We start from the raw sequence: 27,560 nt of genomic DNA, 5'->3' as shown, positions 1-27,560 counted from the left end.
TGTTCTTCAGCCTGTGAGAAAACCATTTTACAGCTGCTACATGCTGCTTGGAACAAATTAGTGTTTTAAAGATTAGTTTAGTCAAGACTTTATGTACTGTGCTTATTTTTCTCAGAGAGAGAAGACGCCATCATTTGAACTGGGACTGAAGGCACCAACCCGTGGGATACTTGTCAGCTGCTCTAACTTCGGGTTTTTGTCTCGCTCAAGTTGCTCACTTATTATTTCTAGCTGCCCACCCTAACACAGCAGGCTAGAGCCAGCCCTGCCATCTACTATTAGGCTGCCTACATATCAGGCAGCTGTAGAGATGCAGGCTTATATGACTCATCTTACAGCATTGCTCACAAACACTGTATTGTGACTTACCAAAGGAACGATCTGTCGTCAGCATGCAAACCACCATCAAACATTAAAAACGCAAGATTTGAAACAGCTATCGCCTGTCAGATAATTTATTGGTGAGTTTATGTGAGAAACAGTGAAATGTTTTTCAAATAAAAGAAAAAATGCTTATAAGAACCATATTTGCAAAAATCACAGCGTGTAATAGGCACAGGTTTCTTAATAAAGTAAACTAACAAGCATACAAGACCTTTTAACACTGGTGAAAGCAGCATTAAGCACTCCGCTCATGCCCACTAGCGATCGCCACTGCAAAATGCAGAGTTTATTATTACCATAAAGAGACAAAAAGGGAGCTGGAATATTGTCAAAACTGTCCTCCAATTAATTTTTTGAAAGAGTTATTCAATGCACATTCCTCAGCTCAATTAAATTAATCTACTGTACATGAACAGGCTGTTTGATTAATGAGCCCTGAATATTTTCATCTAACAGTTTGGGCAATCGAAGCAATTATTTAAATTATTTTAATCAGGACAACTGTAGCAGGAGGTCTTTGTTGATAACAAAATAATTAAGAACTCCCTTGGACTTGCACCTGAAGGAAATATGGCCTAGTTTAACTTCGGTGGTTCAGACACAAACCAACAACAGAGAAATCGAGCAAACACATGAGATTCTGAGATCAGTTAGATAGATGTTCACTTATATAATCGCCAGCATGTCACAGTCTTACCTGCACCTCTGCAATGTTGCCTAAATTGTCTCAGGTAAACACCTTAATATGAGATCTTGTCATTCGGACGAGCATCACTGTGCAGAATGACATATGCTCAATGCTTAAGGCCATTTTTGAAATCTAAATTAACAATTATATCTGCAAAAAAAAAAAAAAAAAAAATACATATATATATATATATATATATATATATATATATATATATATATATATATATATATTTTACCTAGTTCATCCTTGGTTCAAGTGCCAACTTAAATTAAACAGTACATACTGGGATGCTACAGTATTATTTGACCTGGTCGTGCTATTGGCCATAAAAATAAAATGATGCAACGCTTTTTTAAAGGTATGTAGGTCTGAAAATACTTTTTAAAAAGTTATTTTAGCTTATTGCTAGCCTGTTGCTGGGCAACATGTATAATTCAGTTTTAGTGAATATAAATGAGACATTACTGTCATGAGATTAAAATTATGGGATGCTTTCATAAGGGGATATAAGTGCACAAAGGCAAAGAAGGGCCTTTTTATACTGTTGCAAGGTGGTTGCCAGGCAATCTGCCATAATATATGATGCATAATTTAAATTTTTTAGATGCAACTGTCATGAAATAAATATTACATAGTGCTTTTATAAGGTGTTATAGGTGCATAAATGTTAAAAAAAAAAAAAGGTCATTTTAGCCTGTTGATTTGTGGTTGCTAGGCAAATGATGGCGTCCTAATATTTGACATAGATACAAGTCCATCGGTGACCGAAGACGTACCCGTGTGCCAGGTTTGGTTGCTCAACTGCTGAACGTTTAGGAGGAGTTGGCAGACAAAGAAACAAACACACAGACAGTTTCTGTGTATTACAGAAAGATGAGTGTAACTTAGACTGCTCATGCAACTAGAATAACTTTTCAGTCATCTTTCAGCATTTTATAATTTCGTATATCACCTCTCTGTTATGAACGTATGAGGAGAACAATGTGGGCATGAATAGTTGCAGCTCTTAATAACTGACATTTAAATTCTTATGGGAAAACAAAATTTACTTATTAGTTTTAGTTTTAACTTCTAATAACGTCATTAAATGCTTTATGACAGTATAATTAATAATCGGCAATAATTAAGTTAAAAGACCTTTCATTATCTCTAGCCCAGTGCAACACTTTATACAGTTTACTGAGTGATGATTAAAGATAAAAATGATTAAAGTTCCCCAGTGGGACGTGAACAGAAATTTGAATTCTTCAGTATTAAAGAAAAAAGAAATATCTACGTAAGTGTCTAAATTCTTAGTATAATCTCAAGCAGCATAATGGGGCCAAAAAGCAGGAGTGGAGCGAGAGAACAATTCCTTTCTTTGTGAGCTCACCGTGTTTTAATTATCTGTCTGGCACTGGCACTTTGAAGTGGCCTTGAGTTAATGAAGCATTTTAAAACCTCTTACACTAAACGATGAGGAAAAGAAAAAACTTCCCTCTGACAGACAGTTTTGTTCTTTTGTTAGTTTGCCCTGGATAATTCCTAACAAAGTAACAGGCAAAGCACACTTAAGTAAACCAAACCTTCGACTTATGAGACATTGATATGATTCTTATTAACTAAAGATTTTTTTTTTAAACTAAAACATCAATTTGGTACATGCACAATACAGTTTCCCAAAGTCAAAACTAAGGCCTTCAAATAGCTTGTTTTCATCTTCACTTTCCTATTACTGAAGACTAAGATGCACAAAACTGGAGATCTGAGTATTCATTATTTCACAACAACGCAGATGGAAGAAATTCAGGACTTTCACTACTTTCCCTGGAAGAACAATGAGAGCTCCACTTTCTGTTCTAAATGCTAGAAAATCTTACAATTTGAACTGAACTCCTACAATAAGCAGCGGTTTGTCTCCAGAGTTCTCAAGCACTAAAAGTTGGAATGAAATTCAAAATGAGAGAGGAAAAATACATGCACATGCACAACAAAAGAGCAGGGCAGGTGCTGGGCTGAGAAGCATATCAACACATGAAAATAGTCAACAATGCAATACTGTAGAACACCAGTATTATTCATTATTGTGCCTTGGTACTGTGTAATGTATCTCTTCTTCAGATCGACTTCAAAATTAGTATAATTTTTTTTAAAAAAGAAAAACAACCTCCACAGCATTCAATATGTTCTTTGTAAATAACAAATAAATATACATGAAGTTTAAATTCTGCACTGACATTAAAATCCAAGTAACTGCAAATGTTTTTTTAGTTTTTCTTGCAAAAGTACAAAAAAGACAGAAAAGACTCCCATTGCTGAAACCAATGTAAATGTCAAAGTTATGATGATGATAATGTGAACTTTGCTAACATCCAGTAGTTGAGGATGAGCAGCTTGCCTAAATGTCCACCATCCTCGAGGACCGGAGTATTCTCTGCAGAGACAAACGGCAAAACAAGTTTTGTTTCTGCCTGCGAGGCATTGACATCCTAATTGTTTCCCCATGTGGACCAACAGCATCGTTAAATATGAAGACATCAAGCATCAAAGCCAGGCGCCGTTGTGAAATGAAACTGAGCAATGACAAGACAGCTTCTAAAACTAAATATCCGGGGAGGGAATTCAAATCAGATAAGAAGCAAAGTTTTGACTAATACAGAAAATCAGGGATGCGGGAGAAGCTGGAAGACTGTCGATCCCTGGTGTTTTTCCACTAACAGATATTTAACCAGCTGACTATTATCCTTAATGATCACAGACAACTGTATCGACATATGCATGTGAGTGTGAGATCTGCTGTCTTATGATATCCACATGGGATATATTACTCCATTTCTAAAACGCCTTACAGGGTCAAGTGCCACTAAAGCCTTCTATCGATCAGGATGAACAGTTCTCTGAAAAATACTGCGTTCTGCCAGGGGAAACATTTTGCCAGCCTCCTCTTATCTCATATTTGCAATTCCAACTTAACATAGCACCCTTACTATTGAACGCAAAATCACCCGAGTGCTTCGGTCTAGCAGTTTCCAAGCAACCCTACTGCAATTGTGCAGCACAGAAACAAACAATAGCTGCTGGCTCCCTTATTTCTTCTAAACAGCCACAGCCAGCACTGCAAGCAAAGGATTTCACTTGGCTCAACAAATTCTCCGGTATTCTGGATCATGGCCCACCTCTGGTGGATAATCTATTTGATTATTAGGTTTCCCTGCATGTCCGTTGGGTGATTTATTAAGTAGCATAATTTTGGTTAGCAGTCTGAGCTAATTTTGCGGTGGGTATTGGAGGCGCTGTGTGTCCACAGCTGCAGACGTCTGAGAAGACGACTTTCTCACTGAAGAAAAACAAATATAAAACCCCAAAACATTTACGTCCCTGTTACAAGTGTGATATTAAAAAACCCTACAAAATCTTCACACTTGAGTTTGCATGGTCTCCCTGTTCAGGAGATCACTCCAGTTACTCCGGTTTATTCCCAGAGTCTGAAGACATGCATGTTAGGTAAACTTCCTAAATTGGCCGTGGGGTGTGTGCTTGTCTGTCTGTTTGCGTTTACTCTGTCATGGACTGGCGAGAGCGTGTGACAGCTTGGATAGCATCCAGCCCCCACACAACCCTGGACTGGACAGTCTTGCCTTTGGGTTTCTACGGCTGGGAAGCAAGTTTAGCTTCCCAGCCGTTCAGCTGATCCAACATAACTGGTAAAAAAAGACAAACTTAAACTTTTAAATAATATTCCCCAGGACAAAAAAAATCCATAAACTGAATGGTGCAGCAAACTCTGACAACTTTGTAAATATGTAATAACACTTGTCGTGGAGGAAGCGTCAAGCTGGGAGTAGAAAAGTGATCTCTCAGTTGAAGTGTCTCAATCTATCGTGATTGACTGCTCACTCCTCTCCAATCCATTCCATAGAGATTTATGGCCAAGTGGAACGGACTGTCTACCAGGCAGTTACTGTCAAGTGGATCCTATTGCACCTCTTTGTCACTCTAATACTAGAAATTTGGTTCTCATTAGATGAATGTCAATGGAATTAGGGCTTTAATTTATTTTGTGTGACATCGCCCATCCTCTCCAAGCCCATCTTTGAGAACGTCTTTTCCCACAGCTGCTGGTCTCTTCACCTTCTTTGGGATGGCAAAACAACCATGTTACAGGAAGAAAAGGCTTTTGCTTGACGCGCTTTGACTTAGAAAACTAGACATGAATATTATGCCTATTTCCAGGTCCACACTCTTGAACTCTATTACAGTAGCTTTATGTGATTCATGACTCGTAATAAGCCTCATTTGTCTATACTGGGTCTTAGTTATCTGTTGACTGAAACAATTAATTCTCCTCCTGTTGAGCCTACCCTCTCTTTGAACCAGCTTTCCATTGATTGGCTGCCCCTCGCAAATTAAAGGTTTGAAAAGCAGTGGGTAGGAATTTGACGTTATTACATATATCAGCTCACTGTTATCATACAGAGAGTCAAGGCTAGTAAAACCTGACTGAAAATGAGTGTTCTGAGCAGTCTGAAACCCGACCCTTGAGCTCACAGGGATTACTTGTACATATGCTAATCTCATCATTTGAAACGTTGGCCATATTTAATATGAGCATTCACTATCCTAATAACACATATGACAAAAAAATAAGAAAAAGCCTAATAGTTCGACTGAAACCAAAATAAAATGTGCGGAGCTTGGTGTTGGGAGTAAAGATAATGCAGAATATAAATCAAAAGATTTAAACCGAAGTGCATAATTTTGTTTATCGCCTTGTGCGTCACAGTGGGAGATGTGATGACGCTTTGGCAGAAGCTGACGAGACGTTTTAGACAGGAATCTGTGTTACTGTATCCGGGGGGATATACTGTCTCCTCATTGCAGCGGAGGAGCATGACCTGCAGCTGGGCCTATCAATAAAGTGTGTGTGTGCGTGTGCGCATGTTCAACTCCAACAAAACATCAATTCTTGCAATATCTTGACAGCTACAGTATAAACAGGAACACCATGGTGCTTAATTATGATCTATAATCTTTGTCACATGGCACTCCCCCCTGGATTGTTGCACCATTAACAGTGTGAGACGGCAGGCCGCGACAGAGAGACCAGCACGGACAATGACATGCCCTCGTGAGAGACGCACAACTAATGAGTGGGTTCAGTGTGCAGCCTCTGTGTGTGTATGGGTGAAAAAGAAATGTAGTTTGTGTGTGTATGTGTGTGCGTGTGCTTTTCATGACCTATAACTTGCAAGTGTTGACTGTGCCAAGCCAGTATAACAAACCACAAAAACAACACAAGCTTAGGGATTATCACTCTGATGCGGGGAGACAGATATGAAGTCTGAGAAGTGAGTGGAAAGCATTCAATGTTGTATAAACACCTTTGTGAGAGTAGTACTATAAATCTGTAGATCTGATCATTTGCTTGTTGAAGTTCATGTTTTCTTGTTTCACGTTTTGTGTCTTAAGACTGATACTGATACCGATATTTGGTGATCTAAAACATCGATATTCAGATACATAGGCCGATACTACTTCTTCTTCTTCCAGACACAGGAAACATAAACAGATCTCCCAAACATTTTTTATCTGTTACACTTACAACATGGTTAAAGGGTCTTTTTCGCTCTCCCTTTATTTTTTAAAGTTTAATTTATCAGCTGCTATATATGTGCGATATGGAGAGATCTGAAAATATTGGCTAATATTGGCCGATAATAACAAACAGGTGCTAGTCAGTGCAGCTTTTTTAGGTACATTTCTACAAGCAAGCTAATGTCAGATTCGTGGTGCTAATACAGAAATTACTTCTCATTGTAGTTTCAGTGCCAAGCCCAAAAAAGCCATCGTCCCACTGTACTCTAAAGATGAATACCCCATGATCAAGCTTATGGGCACACAAAGACATATCTAATCAATGTATCACGATTGAGGCTAGATGGTAGAAATCGAACAGGGAAAAAAGGGAAATCAAACATAATTTTCGAGCTATATGATGTTTTCTTCATCCCTGGATCGATGTGAGCAGTGAAACTGAATACGCAGCATTGTGTACTCACTCAGAAGCACCAATAAACTGCAGGACAACAAGCAGTTGTTTGTGCTGAGAGCTGAGAGGCATGTAATCTCTGGTGCACAGCTGCTGAAGAGAAGGAGGTGATAGGACAAACAGATAAGATGGAATGATAAAAATTGCAAGACGTGACAGCGAAACAGTTGCACAAATAAGTGCGATAAACCAACGGACTGATTGAAAGATGAAGTACTGTCGGTTTGCATAGGGAGAGAAGTAAAAGGTTAGTCAACCCGGAGGTGGCTTTCCTATCATTTCGTTGCAAAAGGCAAGCCTTCGTCAGCTCTCCTCACAACGTTGCCTGCAGCAACGGCCCTCAACAGCTGTCACAGCTGAACCTTCTGGCAGCGATAATATGGCTACTGATGGGGTTCGTGACATTATTCTGATATGGCACAGTCGTCTAACCTGCCCCAAGCAGTATCACCAAAGGAGGTGAATTTTTGCAAGTGAGAATTTTAAACAGATGATAATTCTACACAACATCCAATTCCATTTCAATGAAATAGACCGTGCGTGTGATTAGACATTATGTAACAAGTGTTTTGTGTAATACAGCAACACATCCCTCCCACTCATGCTCCCTAGCCGCCCAACCTTTCAAACACTTTAAACAAAATAGTGAAAGTCCACAGTGAGTGGACTACCCGACAGGGTTTCAGAGAGGTAATCAAGAATATGAGAGGCAGAGAAATGGAACATAAACTAGGAGGTGATCTTTTACTTTCCCAGTGGAGTCCTAATTTAAGCCGAAGGCACGCTGTACCTGAGACCAGATGAGATGGAATCTCGCTGGTGCTCATGTGGGACTCCGAGTCATTACGAGCACATTGGTTTTGGAATCAGACAGTTGCGATGGCAAATCAGGGGAACAAAACCGCAAGGATTCAGCAGCTCAATTGACATGCAGTGTGCAATTAACTTTATAATGTGTTTACAAATGAGGTCTTCCCTGTCACGATCTCTGGAGTGTGTCAGTTTATGTATCTGTATGCAGGTAGAATAGTTTCTGTACTCTGTAGAAATATATCAGCATGTTCACGGTGCAGTTAGGTTACCAATCTTTAAAAAACAAGAGAGAGAAGGATTTATAGTCTGCCTCATCTAAGAGAACCAGCTTCTGCGAGATTTATGTGAGTAGATCATGATGTAAAACACAGAAGAGTAAAAGGAGAGCAAGACAAGGATGAAAAAAAGACAAAAACTAGGGAGTGCTGTGTTAGTTTGGAATATAGGGCATTTTTCCAACATCAGATGATTTATTAAGATGAGCTAAAATAGCTTTGCATGAGAAAAGACGGGCTGAAGTCATTTGCCACTACACTGGAGAAAGGATGGGTAGTTACAAAGCCAGACCGCATCGCTCCTCCAAGGTGGTTGGAAACGGCTCTTAATCAGGGGGCAAAGTGATATGATTTTGCTTATCTGAAATATGAATGTGCATCTGTGTGCTTTTGGGTTAGCACGCTTCTGTCTTCTGAGAGGACTCGTGCGCTCACAGAAACAGAAATGCCTCAGTGCAATTCGACTCAATTCTTTTTGTTCTCTTTTTCTCTCCGCTTTCAGTTTGTCTATTTATCTGCGTCCATTTGATCAGCTGAAAAGTGAGCACATTACCCGCAGCCTGTCTGATATCTGAAAACAGCTCACAGTTTACTCAGAAAAGTACTCAGGTGTAAATAGTCACTATTGGGCCCCCTGAAGGGAGAAAACATACAGCAGCATACAACAATTTAAAGTTGAGATAATTCTTTATTCTTTCCTCCGGCTTCATGATTCATAACTCTGCTTTTTGCTTTTTGTTTTCTTCTTCTCGTCAGACCACCTCCAAACTGCGAAGCTATAGAGATTACAAGCAAGTGGCCAGATAAATGCCATTATGGGGTTTTGTAAAACAAAGCAATAATGTGCTGCTAACTGTTCAGGGAAGAGAAAAAAAGAAGAGAAAAGAGACAGGGGACAACTTTCGGTGGATATTCAGTCCAAAACTTCCTGTTTCGGTGCAACAACCACAGTTCACAAAGGCGGAAAGATTTAAAGTTATTTTTCAAAACAAAATCCTGACACGACAGCCGATGTTTTCCCCATTTACCAGCATGCAATCAAAGCTTTCTCCAAAGCAAATGATTTATAGCACTTGTACTAGAAGCAGACTGCAAACGGAAACCAAGCAGGGTAAAGAACAGAAAGTCGTATCCTTAGTTTATTCACAAACACAGATTACCAGGTAAGGTAAGAAATCTGTATCTCTACTAACACCTACTAACAAGTAGCTGCCTGTAGCTACAGCACACCTGACATGAAGCTTACTCATTGTTACTTGAGGATCTCCAAAAGCACAGTGGGAGGCAGAGCTGTCAGTGATCAGGCTCCACTCCTGTGGAAGAAGTTCCCGCTTTTGGGCAGACACCTCGGGTGTATAACTTTACGATGAAGCCTATAGTGAAGGTTTGCTCAAGTGACCTAGAACCTTTAGCTTTGCTGTTTAGGCTGCTAGACAAAATCTCATGAAGTATTGAACACATCTCCTCTACTTTGCTCTGCATACATTCATATGTAACTATTGCACTTCATTAGCGTTCACTGTGTCTCTCTCCTGCAGTTTTGGGCTCCGTCCTTGCTCTCCCTGTGTTTTCCGTCAGCATCTGTGCCTCAGGAGCAACATGATCCTTATCTGTGGTTACTGTCCCTACCAGCCTGAAGGGAGTTTATTGTTATTTAGTTTGTTGTTTCTCTTCGGTCTTTGCCTCTTAGTTTTCCTCTAACGCTAATGAGTCAAGGCAGATGTTTGCCCTTCCCTAAGCCTCATCCTGCTGGAGATTTGGTCCACTGCAAAGGGAGTTTCTTCTCCCCACCGCCACCAAATGCATGCTCACAGGGGACTGTAGGGTTTCTTGCTATGATAATGCAAAACAGGCCACGAAAGGCAGGCAAATAAAAGGCAGAAGCAAGAGATGACAGTTGTATGATCATGTAACAGGAGAGACAGCCTGCAGAAAGACATTATCAGGCAAAAAGTGGACTGCACCACACTAATTGTCACTATGTAACATCACAGCGAGGAGCAGCGCTAGAGAGCCCTAATGGAATAACACACATATCCACCCTGGCCTGCCCATTTAAACAGAGGGAGGTGTACACGAGTCTGAGTGACCACCAGCCAGATAATGATGACCCATAATGCATTTTGTGACACCGGCTGTGGGCTCTCTAAACAATAAGACCACACGTACAGCATGGTCAGTACGCACAGAATGGATGGCCAAAAAGTGAGAGGAGCGACATTAAGAGGAAAGAGGTGCATAAGGATGGGAGGATAGAGGCGTGAGATGGTGTGTTTGTGTCAGAAAATGAGACAGACAATGAGATAATGCACGCTGGTAAAAAAATGAACAGAAGAGAAGGTGAAAGAGGAAGCGCGAGACGCAGTCTTACCATATCAATGAGGCTCTCCTGGATCCGGTTCAGTGTGGTTCTCAGTCTGCTGCTGATAAGGCCCAGACCTGATGACTCATACTGTAGAATAGACACAGGCACACACACAGAGTGAGTGTTTGAAATGTGCACAAAAATCTTCCCTCTATAAGAACACACACTTCAGCAGAGTGTAAAAATCACGCTCACACCGGGACATCTGCTCTCATCTCACGTAGTCAGAGACAAGAGAGACTTCGCTTTCTGCTTCTAGCCAACTCTAATCCTAAAGAGGGAGGAGTAGCTGGGAAGAACCAACATCAAAAATCAGACAATCACGCTGACAACAGAAGGTGACAGACAGAGCTCAGAGAAAAACCAAGCGGAGAGGGTGAAAGCGAAGAAACCTCAACATCTAAATGCTTCTGAAATCACTCCGAGATGTGCTCGATGTCGCCTGTGAAAGCAAATCGCGCACATCTGAAGGGCTTCAAAACAACCACACCACACATGCTGGATTCTCTAAGCAGCACAACCATGAAGTAGTCGGAACACTTCAGGTTGTACCTCTTACCAAGCAGGCAGGGCCCACAACCCTGGCGGTGCCCGCCTCTCTGCTGCCGTGAGCTTGCAAAGATGGGCTTGGGACGGGCTTATGGATGACGAACGGATAGCAAGAAAGGAAAAACAAGAAGCAAAAGCTCAAAATTAAAGACTCTGGAAGAAGAAAACACAACTAGAAAAAAAAAACAGAAATATGAAAGCAAACAGACATAATTCGATTAAATGAAATAGTGAGTGGAATTTTTCTGTTCACAAATTTTTAAGGTTTCTCATTTAAGACCAGCAGGAGCTTAGTAAACTGGGACTCATCAGTTTGTATTGTGTAGCAGCTGAACACGCAGAGAGGTGGCATTGTGAATACCCGATACGCCCCTCCAGCTCAACATGCCCCTTTAATCTCTCTCAGTTTAGCAATAGTTCAGAATTAAGTGTCACTGCTGTGTGTGTCCTTAATGCTTTTTCTTTAAGCTACAAATACCAACAGACCAAATGCTCACAGACCGCCTTGTATAAAAACTCCATGAGATGTTTTGTTGAACCTGAACTTCTTTTTCACATATTAAACGGGATGAAATGTCTAGTTAAAAATCTTTACATTGACAGAAAGGGCGGTTTCACTGGTTTTGGCCCAATTGAAATCAAAGCTGGTTGTGTGTGTGTGGCATCCCTGACCTTGATAGTCAGTGACAGACTTTACAAAGCTCTCAAGTTGGTTGTATTGTTTTTAGAAACTTTTAAACACATGGAAGGGCATCAGGAGGAAAAACACACATCTAGTAGTTGTCAATGTCAGCGTGGGTTTGAGATACATGCCGTTTGGCAGAGGCTGTTCAGAAGTGACCATTGTTTAGGTAGGGGGAAGTAGAAGTGACAGTTTTTGGGATGGAGCTTTTTTTTGGCTTCAGTTTTCAAGATTCTGGTGCAGTCGGGCGTTGTTTGGTTTTATTGTAGGCCACAGGTGAGAGTCTGTACTGCTGCACAAGATAAATAACATCCAGTACGAGGAGCAGCTAGGAGTTTAGAGCGAACCCCTTTTTCATTTCAGTAGGCAGCCTTTACCCCCAAACATTTCTGCCATCGTTATTCAAAATGAAAATAATCTATTGTCTCCATTTGCCTTCCCTCTTTCAATTCACACCTCTTTTTGCCCTTTTCTTACTATACCCCTCCACGGTGTCTTCCCAGAGCTCAAACCTAAGATTTCCCCCCCCCTTGAGGTTCAGCTTTCTACAATTTTCAAACATTAATCACTTTTCTCAAAACTGTGTTAGCAAATCTGCCTGTCACAGCCCCTGGAGCAGAAAACCCAGTTATTATTGACGATGGAGAATCTGCGAGCAGGGCGCATAATACATCTTTAGCATGTGTGACACCGTCAAAGGCGCGGCTTGCCTTAACAAGGCAAATACACGCAGATAATGGGTGTATTTACCCTTTTGAATATTAATGCCACACATTACTCTTCAAGTGGGGGAGTCAAGCAGGCCCATCTTGATTCCAGCCGCGTAAGGAGAGCAGAGCCTATAGGTCAAAACGCCAGCGTATGTGACTAGCAATTTCCAGGAGCTTTTTAAAGATTCATGGGGACATTAGCATTTAGCTGTCGGTGGCTCTTCAAGTGAGACCGTTAATGAAAACGGCTGGGTTCATGAAGTGACACTTTGAGGTCTAGAGTGGATGCGGTGGATAAATAGTGGCGGTAAAAGTTACAGAGTGATGTAAACAGAGAGTGAAAATGACACGGGAAGACGGTGAGAGTAACAAGCATGAAGAAGAAAAATGAGATTAAGGTTTTGGGAACGCAGACGGTAGAAAGAAATGGCTGAAGGAGCTGGCTTAAGAGACAAAAAAATGATATACGCTTGAAAAAAATTAAAAGACATTAAGTAAAAGACAAGGTAGGCAATGATACTGAGAGGCTGACATATTCTGCATCGGTGACAGTGACCCACTGACAACTTATCAACTCTCAACCTTTCCTCATTTCTCCTTGACACACACACGCACGCATGCCAATAATCCGAGCTGGAGGGGCCCCGTGGAGCTTTCATCCCCGTTATCTCTTCCACCTCGACGGGATAGAAGTCATTTTGTTGCCATCATTATTGCATCCCTGAGGGTGATACTGACACAAATGCTGTTTTCTCCTTTCTTTGTGAGGCACAGTATAAATGACATAATAGCCTTTAGATTGAGTGGAGGGACCGGGCTCGCAGACTGCACCCTATCGTTCAGCTTGAATTTTTACTGTGAGACAGACAGTAATGAGAAAAGATGGAAGCAGTGGTTATTTCACATCTCACTGTATATCATCTAATAAACATTAAAAAAAAAAAAGAAATAATAAATGCAGGCAATCTCCATAAAGCACCTTACTACTGATGCAGCAGAAGTAATATTAAGCAATTTGTGTCAAGAAGTTATATTCTCGAGCTTTGGAAATGAGTATGAAGGTAATTTCACAACAACAGAACATCTACACTGCGACCGCAGACGCAGTCGGCATTACAATGAGCAAGAACAAAAACTCTTGATTACTTGTGAGGTTTACTTAACTCACAAGATTATACTTTTTTCCCCCAGCTTTTCCCTGTTTCATCATCTTTTTTTTTTTTAAATTTGCCATTATTGGGAAAGACATTTAGATGCATCCGGAACAAGCAGAAAACAGCAGTCAATGAGGCAACTGTGGAAGTGCCAAAAATAAATGCAGTTCCTGGAGTGGCCTCTTGAGTCTGTCTCCAAAAGTGAGTTAAGCAACACAGACTCCAAATTTAAAATTCCTGACTTCCATCAATCTGTTTTCTGCCACTTATCTGAGTCTGGGTCACGGGAGCAGCAGTGTAAGCAGATAACCCCAGCCGTCTCTTCTAGCTCTTCCAGGGGGACACCAAGCCAGCCCAGATATATAACCCTGCCAGCATGTCCTGGGTTTGCCCACAGGACATCTTCCCCACAGGACGTCTTCCCCATGGCAGATGACTGACACACCTTTCATTGTGAAGGAGTAGCAGCTCTACTCTGAGCTACCGAGCTCACCGCCCCATCTCTAAGGGAGAGTGCTACTAACCTTCAGAGGAAGCTTGTTTCTGCTGCTTGTATCAGCGATCTCATTCTTTTAGACCATAGGTGAGGGCAGGAATGTAGATCGACCAATAAACTGACAGCTTCACTTCCACACCCACCTCTGTTTTCTCTACAACAGACTGATACAGCATCTGTATCACTGCAGATAATATATCAGTCTGTCTTTTTGTCTTTTTCTCCTGCTCCGCTCTCTCCATCACTTGTGAAATAGCTCCTTCACCTGGGACAGAAATTCCTGCCTGACCAGGGATAGGAATTGTTTTTTTCAGCTAATGATCACGGTTTCAGACTTGGAGGTGCTGATTCTCTTTCCCGCTTTTCTCACAAAAACAGAGAAGTGACAGAGTCTGACGCTTGGCTGCGACTCCAAAGTTTTCAAAAAAGCAAAGATTGCCCTCCTGCTATCTGATTGTCTTAAATATCGAGAGCACAAAACTGTTAACAGGAGAATATGTGGGGGAAAGACAGTGAGAGACAGTCAGTGTTTGAGTTTTAATCACTCATCTGCTGTACATAAACAGCACAGGCACAATCTGACTGAAAGTATCTTATTGCTGCTTTATTATTGTAGGGTCTTTAGTTAACAGTAAGAAGCGACTGTTGTTGTGAATTGATGCTATATAAATACAACTGAATTTAATTGAACTGAAATTTTAACCCAAAAAACAAACTTCACAGCATTGAAAACATATTTACTGCTTAGTACAAAAAGGAGTTTTGTTACCCAGAGACAGTTTCCCCCTTTATGCCAACTGTACAATAGACAAGTATTGCAATAACTTAAAACTTAACTAAATACAAACTTAGTTATTAAGGTTTAAAAGTAGGGTTGTGGCTCCTGACTGAGCAGCGTGCTGACACAACTGGCCGTCTGCGAGACCGCTCGAGCTCGTTTGTGAGATTTTATCTGACAAATAATCTGGCTTCCTGTTTAACCTGCCTGTCCATAAAGTCTATCCTTTCATTTTAGTGAGTAAAATTATAGCATTTCATTCATTTAGTACTAAGCACTAAATAGCATGCATGCTGTGTAGTTTGGGGAACTAACTTGCTAACAAAGCAAATAAGTAATACCTCTTGTTTTAAGCCTTTATTTTAGGAAAGATGGAGCAACAACACACGCTCAGCTTTTATTCCACAGAAGACGTTTTTTAGAGTATTAAATGATAAAACTACAGACACGGAGCCAAAAGAATCCACTAAAGATTTATTGTGTATTAGAGTTTAGTTTGACATCCTTCAGCTTGCAGAACTGCTTGACAACATCTGGGCATGGAGGGGGTCAATTCAATTTTGTAATAGCTTTCACAAAGGTTTGCACAACTTTTAGTTCCTCCACACTAGACCATCAGGCTTTTTTTCCTTTATGGCATCCTGTAGGTAGTGACTCAGATCAGGGCTCTGGGAAGGTCATAATCTTTCTTCCTGGGCAAACTTTAGTTGAACAGGGCGGACGGTATGTTTCAGATGACTAACTTGGTGAGATATCCACTTCTGTTCACTGTATCATCTTTTGTCTTTTTCACTGCAAAGTTCATGATTTTATCAATAAACAAATTCCCGTGCACCATCGTAAGAAAAACAGCAGCACACTATGACTCTGCCCCCGCTGTGTTTGTGCTTCTTTGAAGTTGAAAATATTTATTTAGGGTTGTTTTCTGAGGATCAAATCGATGTCTGTAACTTTTTTAAACTGATTTTATTTTTTCAACCAGCGGGAATTTTGTTGTACAAATACTTCATGGAGCCAATAAATGCTAAAATGCCACATCGAAAATGGGCTGAGTTACAAGGTTTTGCTTCAAGGGTCTTTTATTGGCCAGCAAATGTTCGTTTTTTCATTAGTCTTCAGTATAAACACTCGATGTGATAGACACAACACCACAATGATGAAGGAATACTGTACCATGTCGTTGCGTCCAAAGAAAGTGTACACAGCGTAAAGGTAGTAGTCGAAAAGCTGTGATACGCAGTGGATGACGTCAAAGGCAATTGGCTTCAAAATGTTCATCATCTGCATGTACTTTCCTTTAGGGAGAGGAGACAAAGACGTAACAGTTAGAACCGAGTACAATGGAAGCTTTGTGTCGAGTGCTGTGTGTGACACAGAGGGCATCCATACTGTTCTTTAGCAACGTGAAACTCAGCATCACTTTACACAGAATGAAATGGCGGTGTACTTGAGTAAATTTCGAAGGAGATTAAACGGGTTAAACTACTGTAAGTTAATCGTGGTTGAACCATATCCTTTTTGGGAAGGACATCAGCATGAGCATATTGTATTTGCATACAAATTGCAAGGATTTAATTCAGCAGAAAGGTAATAAAGGCAATAACTACAGAGGTACAGGGGTGTAACAAGGTTACCATTGACTCAGAACTGATGTATGGAAGAATAAAAAAAAAGAAGAAATAAACTCAATCTAGCTGGCTTTGCTACCGAGGCAGCACTATTTCTCCCACACTCTCATTTTTCACACCCTTTCCCTTAAATTCTGCACCAAGAACTCAGGGAGCAATCTAACTCCATCAAAGTCCAGCAGAGACTGAATTAGAAGTGATTGTATGGAATCAAACTTTGGGTTGTTTTTTTTTTGCTGCAAGTTTTTCCACATGGCTCTAAATCAATATGTAGCGTGTGACAAAATACAGTTCTTTTGCTTTATTACTACCAGTATATGCGCACTAAAGTTTTTAGAGAACTCGGATGAGAAACATTCAGACAGTCTGAATTCACACTGCATTTCTCAGCTTTGGACCCCAAAACAGCAAAGATAGCTACCTCCTCTCTAACTGCACTACAAAATCACATTATGAGGGTAAATCATCAGACTCTTTTCTCATGTCTTTAAAGCCACGTCACATATTTATACATGTAAGCTGTTCTTTGGAAACTCAGGGCGAAGGTTAACCACTATTAGTGCAGTTGAGTCACGCAGATATGGAGCGTGCCAATTGCAGTATTTTGCAGGCTTTAATGATGAATAAATGAAACTCTCAGAAGGCCAGAGAGGACACACTGTCTGGACACCTCACAAGCAGAGGTTAGTCATCAATGAGAGTGTGTGCGTGTGTTTCCAGGACCCACCAACAAGCCGGATGACGTTGAGGGTGGTGTTGGTGAGAATTGGTGCGTTGGTCTTATTGAGGTTGTAGTCGGACTTCTTCTTGCTTCTCATGGTTTCTCGGGGTACGCTGGTGGCGGGGTCAGAGAAAGTAGGTCAGAACCATGAGGAAAAAGAGACTTGCTAATACGTGTCAACATCATTAATCCCCTGAAATGATAGGGGCAGGTTCAAAGCCTTCACTGTGGGTCACAGTTCTTGTAATTGATCAATCAGAACCCATTTCACAACACAGGAAATGGGACCCCAGTGGTGAAGTCTCGGAACTGGTGATCCTGGAGCACCAGACCCTGACACGGACCTCGCCAAGCCATATTAGCCAGCAATGGTTACATGGGCAGAAATCATTACATGGTCTGTCTCATTTCACTATATGAGCCATTATATAATTAAGCATTAGTCATTCCTGCCTATAAGAACAGGAAATAATGATTTTAGTGATCGTGGACTAATGTCAGGTGAGTAAACGCGAGGAACTAAAAAGCATAAAATAATATTTTATGTCATCATACAAGACAGGAAACATAAACTGCAGTGAATCAAGGTTTGATTCCAGTGCAAATCCTAACTTTTTTTTTTAGATCAGCTCTCAGATTTGCCTACAAACATTAATTTACTGCAAGTTCTTGGCAGTTCAGTTCATCACACACACACAAAATGAGCACAGCAGGCTTATCGACAAAGACCGTCCCAACTGAACGGTGACACAAAATTTAAGACCCCATCATGCTGCAGGGAAAATGCTGCAGTTCTAAACGAGGTCGGCTGAATCAGTTTGAGAGGAACACCTAAACTGTTAAAGCTGTGAAATACTAAAACAGTTGGAGTTTGCATAAATGACAGGTTCTTTACAACTCAAGCATCCCTGATAATAAAGGAGGCAAAATACAAAACTTTCTCCAGCTGCAATTAAACCTACTTTCAAATGAAAATTAATGCTTTTACACACTGAACGGAGAAGTGTATAATTGCCTTGACCATTATTAAATAGCCACTAATTTTACAATACGCACCAATCGCATTAGCAGAGGGAGAAAGGAAAGATAATTTTTCATGGATATACAACAAGCTTACTGCTGACTTGGCAGGGTTAGCCAGAGGTTAGCTTAAATTGCTGGTGCTGGAGGTGTGAAGACTTGGGTAATGCCTTCAAAATGAAGACTCAAGCACAGACAGATAGTTTGGTGTGTGTAATTAACATAATCGGTGTGCTTACTTTTTGAATATTTCACAGCTAGCAGTGAAAATTTATTTTGTTTGTTAACTGGTCCATGTACCAGCTGTCCAAAGCTGTCTTCAACGTGTCTGATAAGATAAACAAGTAAACTATAATTCTTGTTCTCACTTTTCTTTATAAAAAGAACAAGCAAGAAATTAAATTTTGGTCTTCAAACCAACTGGAACAGAAGTGAAATCTAACAACTCTTTCGGACAGCACAAACATAAATCCAGTTATCAAACAAGCTGAAAGTGGATTTAAACAGAAGATTCATGGACTGTTTGGAGATTTGAGGCATACACTCAGAGCCGGACATGGAACTGACCTCTTTAGAGGAGCATCACCCGTCTGCTCATCAACATAGTCCTGCTTGAGCTCCTCTGGGACATCGCTGTCGCTGTCGTAATCCTGGTACACGCTTTTCTCCAGCTCGTCTGACTCGTACTTGAGAAACGGTGAAGAGAAAGATGAGATTGAAGTCAGGGGCGGATAGAGTTCAGATAAAGTGGGTAAAACAGGGAGAAGACAAGTGTTAAGACAGGTGTGAAAAAAGTCCAACTCCACGGGGAAATGGTGTCGGCGCTGTTGATCGCAAGACACAGCAACAAAGAGTCCACAGAGATTTTGAAACGGCACAAAGTATTAAGCCACTCCCCCGAGATAAAAATGGTGTAAGACTAATAAAAACAAACTGCATTAACGCTCTGTGATTAAATTACCCACAAAGCAACAAATAAACACTTCAAATACCTCACATACTGCTGGGAGGGCACAAAATTGATTCACCTCTCACAAGAGAGTTCATATTATACCTTACTGAAATTAGGCAATATTTTCTACATGCCGAGGGAACACAAGCATCATATATAAAGGATTACACGCTTATGAGCAGCCAAACACCAAAGGCTTATCCAGATATGTTGATATGTCGTCATAAAGAAAAGCCAAAGGTGTGGGGGGCACCTCTGAAATCTGAAAGAGAAATATTGTTTTCCATAGGAGGAGCAGATGAGTAGCCTCTGTAGCGTGAGGCAGTAGTTGTTATTTCCTAAAGGGGACACTACTTAAATTAAAAGCAAAGTGCTTTTAATTTATATTTAACACAAAACACAGCTCCAAAAATGTGTTAAGAAATTAAAAGGATTCCTATACTGGAGGCCTGGACACTAAAAACTCAAAGAAAAAAAATCAGCTGCCTTAAATAAAACTCTTTTCTTGGGTTAATCATTAGCCAAGTACAAGAGCAGTAGTTTATTTTCTATTGAATGGCTAACATTACTTGTCAGACAGTGTGTCAAAGCCCTGTAATGACTATGGCACGTTTTGCACGGCTGCCCTTAAACCCCTAATAAGCGTTTGTTATGACCCTGGTGATGAGAGCTTAAGGGACGCTGATTATTTCTCAAATCAGTTCACCTCTTTATGAACTTGTCTGGAGTTTGACTCTATAAGCAGGCTTAATTAGGCATACTTATGTAAGTGGGTGTATCTAGCTGGTGGAAACGCACGCTCTATAATCAAATCTGGTTCTGTGTTTCAATTCTAACTTGTGACTTTTTCCAAAATGATCATATTCCTAAAAATACTGCAGTATTATGACAGATTTCAACACAGACACGACTTATTCTTAACTTTTTATACAAGACGTAGTGTGTTTCCTAACACCTACCCCATTGGATGCCAGCACATCCTCCGTCTCCTCTTCCTTGTGCTCCATGTGCATCTCAAAGGGGTTTCCCTCTCGCTGGTACTGCTGGAACAGGGACAGCTCCTCCTGGGCCGGGCTGGTCGAAGACACGGCCTGCCTGCTCGGGGACACCGAAGGCGAGCGACACTGACCCATAAACTTAAACTCCTGGATCGGAGAAGATGGGACACAGGGACGCACAAGGAATTGTTACTGATCTGAGTAGACTGTGAGAAACTATTAGTGGCTGCATTTTTAAAATGAATAAAGTTCGAGGTAATTTAACAGAAAACAGAGCCAAGAACTCCAATTAACACGTCACTTGTACACAGTACCTCTGACCACTTGGTTTTAAGGAGCTGCATCACAACAAAAGCTAAATCACCATCTGTACAGGACGTCTGTGAGGAATTCCACTACGCAAGCTTAAATCATACTGTAGTGAAAGCCAAGTAATACATTGCCTGCATAGTAAAGTGATAAAGGCATGTAAAATTCCCATGCAAGTCCATTTATTAGGACGGTTCTTTGGTATGCGTATTTATCATTTTGTGCGCAAAAGCAAAACAGAGATGAAGGAAAAAAGATAAAGATGAAAAAATGCTCCTCGGGTTCATTGCATTCATCTTTCTTTACGTTCCTTTCCATTCATCAGTGTTGCTTTGAAGTGAAATGAGCTGTACATTCAGATCGCAAAATGTTTTCTTCTACTTAATCTTGGAACGTCTTCAGCACTGAACATTGTTAAATGCCACAGTGTTACCCGAGTATTCCTGCTGACCATTTCCATCCCTTTATGAACAGCGTACCCATCGTCTGACGGCTGCTTCCAGCAGGTTAACTTGCCATCTCAAATCATCTCAAACTGGTTTCCTGAATGTGACATCGAGTTCACTGTACAGAGATGGCCTCCAGATTTTAATCCAATAGGATGTGGTGGAATAGGAGGTTCAGAGATGGATGTGCAGTCCACAAATCTGATGTTATTACATATAGGAAAGGTTGTATTTTTTAACTGTGGCTCATGAGTGTGAGAAAAACTGTCTAACATACATCCCATAATGAGCAGTGAACTTTACACACTTGCACCCGGTCGCACGCGCACACATGTCACTGAGCAGATTCAGCGTTTCACATCCTCATGCAAATTGACACTATTAATTGACAGCGTGGAATAAATGAAAGCACCCTCCCTTCACCTTTTCGCCTCAGTGCTGTGTCTCTTACTCACATGGAGCTGGGCTATGTTAAAGTTAGACTTGACTGGACACAGTTCCCACGTCTCATTTTCCAGAAACATCCTCAGCTCCTCCAGTCGGGCCCTGAGGGGTTGCGAAAAGAGAAAAGGGAATGAGCACAGTGCTGAGGAAAGGTCAGGAAGAAGAAAAAGTGAAAGAGACAGAAAGCATTAACATCTGTCCATTAATCACCTAATTCAACCTCATATAGTCAAGCAGCTCCCAATTTAAACACAATGACATCGATAAAGCCTGCAAAGGTCACTAATGCGAAGTGTGAAGGAAGAGTTCTGTGTGTGCTGTTTGCAACACGATTCAATGCTAACTGTGATCACAGCTCACAGCAGCCACCCCGGGTGCTCACCCGCTAGGTCAGTATCAGATCCTTCGGTGTGAAATGTCAGTGCGGTGTTCACGTCAAACACAGCAGTGCTGCTTGTTTCTTTTCTTTAAGGTGTTTAAAGTATGAAAGTAAAAAAACACAAAAGACAGTGTCGAATATTCACTGTAATACTGTACATTTGTCCACTCGACAGCTGTATTTCTTCAATTCAATGCACTGTGAATCAGAGGACATTAAAACCTTGAGAATAGTTCAATTACTCAGCACGAAAAAAACAACAACAACAACAACAAAATCCAAGCGGATATCAACTATGCTGGAGTTCTAATATATTTATTATGCCTGAACTCTGACAATGTCAGTCTGAGGCTGACAGTACACCCCCGCTGATGACCGGGTGTGTTACCGCAGGAACCAGATGGAGAAACATAGGCATACTTTGCTGGAGGGTAAATATAAAGCACGCTGAATGGCACGATGTAAAGGTGTGTGTGTGGTCGAGTCTTCTTCGTCTCTGGGTCTCTTTGACCTCTTTCTGTTTTTTCATTACATGTTCGCACCTCCATGTCACCAGCTGTAACCCAAAGCTGCACCCCATTTGTGTCACAGGATTGACGCTTATAAGAGGAATCATATTTAAGCGCGTTATCAATGATTCTTGACAGGTAACCTTAACACTGATCAATGCAAATCACCTCAGATGATGCGGAGCCTTCTGCGTGAAAGTATACATATTTATGAATTTGGCAGGAGGTTATGCAATCAAGATGTAAATGTGCTTCCAGCTCAGTGAGTGTTGGCATGTAATTACACATCTAGCTCCGAAGAGGGTTACGCCTGGGATAGAGCATGTTGGAGGCAGCCAGTGGTTATCGCCGTGTGCAAAGGTTTCTCTCACATAACGATATCCTGCTTTCTAAGAAATGGTTTCATCTACTTTCCATCATGTTTAGCTTTGATAGACTCGACCAACATCTGCCGTAACTCTCACACGGTTGGGATAATGATCAAATAGAAGCCCCAGACATTTCTTACCTGTGGTAGTTTTTAAAGTAGTTGACACTCTGGCGTTTGATGGACTCCTGCAGGACCTCAGACTTACTGCCACAAAACTCCTCACCCACCTGCATCAACCTGAAAGAGAAGGTTGGCCGGAAAAACTGATCACAAATCAAAAAGTGTGGCAGGAGGGAAGGAAGATAAAGTAAGGAGAGCTAGAGACAAAGACAGAGACAGAGTGGAAGTGTTAAAACAAATCTCCTGTATGAAGAGACTGCACTAAGACAAACTGGCATTCTGCAGCCCGCGTTGGCTCAAGAGGTGCAATGACCACAACAGCTTTATCGGTAGCTGCAGGGATGAGATGGCTCATTTACAGTAGGCATCTTATCAGATGAAGTCTATAATGAGAGGACACACCAGCTGCCTCATGAAGCACTGAAGCCACCCTCTGAGGTTAGAGCTTTGAAATAACTTCACTTATAGCTAGGTGTGCAGAGAGATGCCACAACTGCAGGTCAGGAATATCATGATTAAGCCATGTGTTGGTTAATTTGTTTAATATAAAGAAAATAAACAATTGCCACTCATTACATTAGAGGCAGCTGACAAACCTAAGGTAAGTCTAACATAATAAGAGAGTACTAAGGTGCTGGGATCTCTCACTGCAGGACCCATGGCTTCGGGTTTTCCAATATCAAAAACAGCCTTTAGCTTCAAAGCCGCAGGAGGATTACTGCTGTGTGTGTGTGTGTGTGTGTGTGTGTGTGTGTGTGTGTGTGTGTGTGTGTGTGTGTGTGTGTGAGAGAGACTGACAGCTGAGCCAGCAGAGGCTCTGACACACTGTACACATGTCTGCTCTGGTAACTCTGTAACATGCGAGTCAAAAGAGAGCGCGAGGCTAAAGAAGTGGAACCACAGAATTTTCCATTAAAGCACGCAGTTCAAATAATATCCCCCATTTGTACTTTGCAAAATATTTGATCTCAAGTATGCAAGCATATACTCATTGTAACTGGAACTGTTATTTTTATGACTATAAAAAAAAAGAATTAAAAAAGGGGGCCCTGAAATTTACTTGTGATTTTATTTTAAGAGGAGACACACTAATAGATATAAATCACATAGAAACAAGAACCACACAGTAAAAAAACACTTGTATGTTTTTGTATCACAACTTTTTTGAAATATTATTTTTACACGAGACAATGTGGCTTATTTTAAATACTACAAATGATTACAGAAAAAGAACAGCACATAAACTTAGGTCCAAAACTCTTACCCTTATTTTATTTTGTTGTGTTACAAGAATAAAGGTTTTTATAGAGGAGATACTGAATAAATGATACTGGAGCAAAAATATCACTAAATCTCAAATTCATGACTTGGAATAAAACACGTTTCACTGCAGTGTTTCACATGCATTTCTATACCCGGTTATTCCCTTTGGTAAAGAATGTGTTAATCTATTCTTAACAGTACTTCAGTCTTACTTGATAACAGTGTCTGATATGCAATGACAGCAACTCTACATATCCTAATCAGGAAGACATGCACGTGATATTTCTTTTAGCAACATTTCTGAAAGCCACAGCAAAGAGCTTTTGCAGTGATAAACTGTATAATGAGATTACATTAAGAACGCTAAAACAACCCATCAGCTCACAGTAAACACTTGCAGCAACAGCATTTCTGATGTAGAACTGGCACACACTAACTTGAGCTCTCGGTTGGTGGAATCTTTCACTTTTTGCTTTTTCTTTGGATGTTGTCTTTAGAGGTGCTGGGGTAGGTTTAGGGTAGGGTTAACGTGGCCAACAGTCGTTTTTTGGAGTAGGTGTGTGCTTTGCTGTCACTATCATTACCTTTCATGCAAAAAAGTCTGAAGAAGCCCCCAAACACTGCAGACCCCAGAGTTATTCTGTAGTTTTCATTATTAGTTATTTTCTGTCTCCACATTGTTCGCCCGCCCAGCAGGGTGGCGACTATAGCCCACCAGCCTTTTACGACTGAGGGGTGAAAATCCGCCAAAGCCTCCTCAGACTGACTGAGTTACCCAATTTGACCAAACTTAAAAAAGACTAAAGGTAAACACATGTCCTGTCTATTTGATACGAGCACCCACTATTTTTTCCATTACTTTTCTTTATATTCATATCCATTTAATATCATCTTTTTAAATGTTTCACAAAAAGGTTTTTCCAGATCTAGTTTTACTTTTATGTTTCCTAACTTATAATGATCTTTGTAGTCTGCTTTGCCATTTCTGTCTCTCTCCTATGATGTGAGGTGATCGTTCCTGAATCAGTGATATATGTTTAGCTCCACAGAAAAAAAAGAACTTACGTAACGCAAAAAAATGTCATAATCGCTTGATGAGTAACTGCGATACGACTGCTGGATTTAGGAAACAGCACCGTTAACACACTGTAGAGCCACATCCCTGATTCTTTTTTTTCTTTTTTCTTTTTTTGCCTGAGGAATGGAGTAAATGTATTTGTACCAATTTTCAAGAACAAGGGTAATGTACCAAGCTGCAGTAACTACAGAATAACAAAGTTGATGAGCCATACCATGAAGATATGGGAAAGTTGATACAGCTGATATGAAGAGAGTGCAGGCACGGTGGAGTGGATGAACATGGATGTCAACTAACTTGCTAGATCTGTTGTTTCAGCTTTAAATTGAATTGAAATTAAACTGAATTGATAGCATTATGCTATGAAATGTAGGTCAGCTGCTGTAGGTTAATGCCAATGTAATGTAATGTACCCTCATGTTGTAATTGAATACTTTTTAAAACAACATTTTAAAAGAAATGCTGTGATGGTTCACAAGCATAAAAGCCAAAACTATAAAAGCTAATTTGTTAATTTTGTCTTTGAAACCCCATTTCTTTTCTTTTCTTTTCTTTTCTTTTTTTCTTTGCCTGTCCCGTTTGGCTCTTTTGCAATCAGAATTATTGTCTAAAGGCGAAGAAAAATGCCCAACGGATTTACTTTACCAAATGGACCATCCCAGCCTTGCCGTAATGGTCTATCTGATTCATCTTTTATTGTTTATTTTATTTTCACTTGCTGAATACGGGACAGACGTGACTGGGGGAAAAGAAAGGGGAGAAAGAAAGAGGGAAAGAAAAACAGCTGAGAAGAGGGACGGGGAAAAAGGGCAAAAAACAAAAACCAACAGAATAAGCAGACAAAAAATACATATATCGATCACCTGGATCACCTGTTGAGAAAGAAAAAAGAAAACAAGCAGAAGAAAACGAGAGTAATAGAATAAACAACATCACGATGATATATGGGAATATGACAGTAAATACTAAATATTAAACATTATTGTGCAGCACGTAAGATCGACAGCGCACAGTGTGCTTTGAGGTAGGAGCCAAAAAGGGTGTAGTTTGTGTCTGTGAGCACCTGTGTGTACACCTGTGAGCATGGACGCGCTTGTTTTTAAAAGGTTCCTTCATGTAATGATCTGCTAGAGGGTGTGGGGGGCCACTGCCCCGTCCTCCAGGGCATGAAGCAGGTATGGAGGAGATCAAAACTCCAGACATCCAGAGGCCCCCAGAAGCACAAAGAGGAAGGGACAGCCATAGCAAGATAATGAGGGCCAATTAATGGATACAAGCATGAGCTGTCTGCACTAAACCTCAGGCGTACCTGCTGATGACATCCAGTACCACTATGAAATCATCGTATTTGAAGTTAGACATGTCTGTCCCCAGGATGTAGGCCTTCACTTTCAACTGGACATCCTGTGGAGAGAAATAATAGGGACACAGTGATTTGTGGGAGGAGAACCCGTGATTAGACAGCTCCAAGTGGATCAGAAATTAAAATAAAAAATAAAAAATGAAATACAAATTTAATGGAAGAGAAATGCTTTAAAAAAAAAAAAAAAGATTTTTTTTTTTAAACGGTGGCGCAGACTTTTCAACAAACCTGCCAGATTCGTGTCAGTCCATGCTCCAACTTCTTCTTCACGTAACTGCGGTCCACGGCCAGCTCATCGGACTCGGCGGCAGCAGCATCCTCTGCAGGTAATCAAAAAGGCATACAGTTGAATTATAAAAGAAAACACACACACACAGTGACCAATTAAAAAATTCTCTATTCAGATGCATCTCCTTTACCTTCTGGCTTGGCTGTCATTTCAGAGTCAAAGACAATCATTTAGCAATTTCAATGCACATTTGCACAATGAAGACTGGATCGCAATCCACTCCCAGCACAGAAAGGTAATTATGTTAAATGAAGGATTAAAATTCCACTGGTGTATTTTAATATGAAAGGGAACATGGTGGTGTATGTATGAACTAAGGTTTTGTCAAAAGTCCTTCATTGTCAGCTAAAGAGTGGGAGACTTTCTGTAGTGGCTGACAGTCAGCATCTGTCAAGAGTGTAGATCGTGTTACTCCCAAGAGAGAGGGAAGAGTGACAGCAGCCTAGAAGCCAGGAGAACAAAGATGGATGACAGCTTAATACAGGGCTGGATCCCTGTTCACTGTCACACCATCAGATATCGTAGTTTCTCAATTATCAGGTCAGTACCCTCTCTTTCTGTGTGCATTTTTCTTCCTCCCCCTGATCAGATAGATCAGACCACCATGTGGCGCAGACACTGTAGAGTGTCGAAACGGCAGCGATACTTCCCCTTAGCTGAAAAGTGCTTTCATTAAATTCAAGACGCTCACATGTTTGAAGGGAATTTTTAGGAAAGCCACGAGCAATTAGCCTGTAAGTCAACAA

At 40.7% G+C, this 27,560-nt stretch overlaps 1 protein-coding gene across 2 annotated transcripts in view; it reads right to left on the bottom strand.

Moving 5' to 3' along the window:
- Nucleotides 1-27,560, bottom strand: part of vps50 (VPS50 subunit of EARP/GARPII complex) — a 114,102-nt gene that overhangs the window by 24,895 nt on the left and 61,647 nt on the right. Inside the window, exons 14-23 of one of the 2 annotated variants that reach the window (XM_025902313.1) lie at nucleotides 26,754-26,845; nucleotides 26,472-26,566; nucleotides 22,840-22,938; nucleotides 21,455-21,545; nucleotides 20,206-20,391; nucleotides 18,862-18,980; nucleotides 17,281-17,387; nucleotides 16,099-16,220; nucleotides 11,116-11,193; nucleotides 10,563-10,643 (exon numbers count right to left, since the gene is read on the bottom strand). In XM_025902313.1, coding sequence (XP_025758098.1) covers nucleotides 10,563-10,643; nucleotides 11,116-11,193; nucleotides 16,099-16,220; nucleotides 17,281-17,387; nucleotides 18,862-18,980; nucleotides 20,206-20,391; nucleotides 21,455-21,545; nucleotides 22,840-22,938; nucleotides 26,472-26,566; nucleotides 26,754-26,845 — 1,070 coding nt within the window. The remainder of the gene's footprint in view (nucleotides 1-10,562; nucleotides 10,644-11,115; nucleotides 11,194-16,098; nucleotides 16,221-17,280; nucleotides 17,388-18,861; nucleotides 18,981-20,205; nucleotides 20,392-21,454; nucleotides 21,546-22,839; nucleotides 22,939-26,471; nucleotides 26,567-26,753; nucleotides 26,846-27,560) is intronic. The other variant, XM_003457265.5, reaches the window with a different exon arrangement.

The sequence above is a fragment of the Oreochromis niloticus genome, linkage group LG22, assembly GCF_001858045.2.
Source record: "Oreochromis niloticus isolate F11D_XX linkage group LG22, O_niloticus_UMD_NMBU, whole genome shotgun sequence".
Lineage (NCBI taxonomy): Eukaryota > Metazoa > Chordata > Actinopteri > Cichliformes > Cichlidae > Oreochromis > Oreochromis niloticus.
This window is presented reverse-complemented; position numbering and strand designations above follow the sequence as displayed.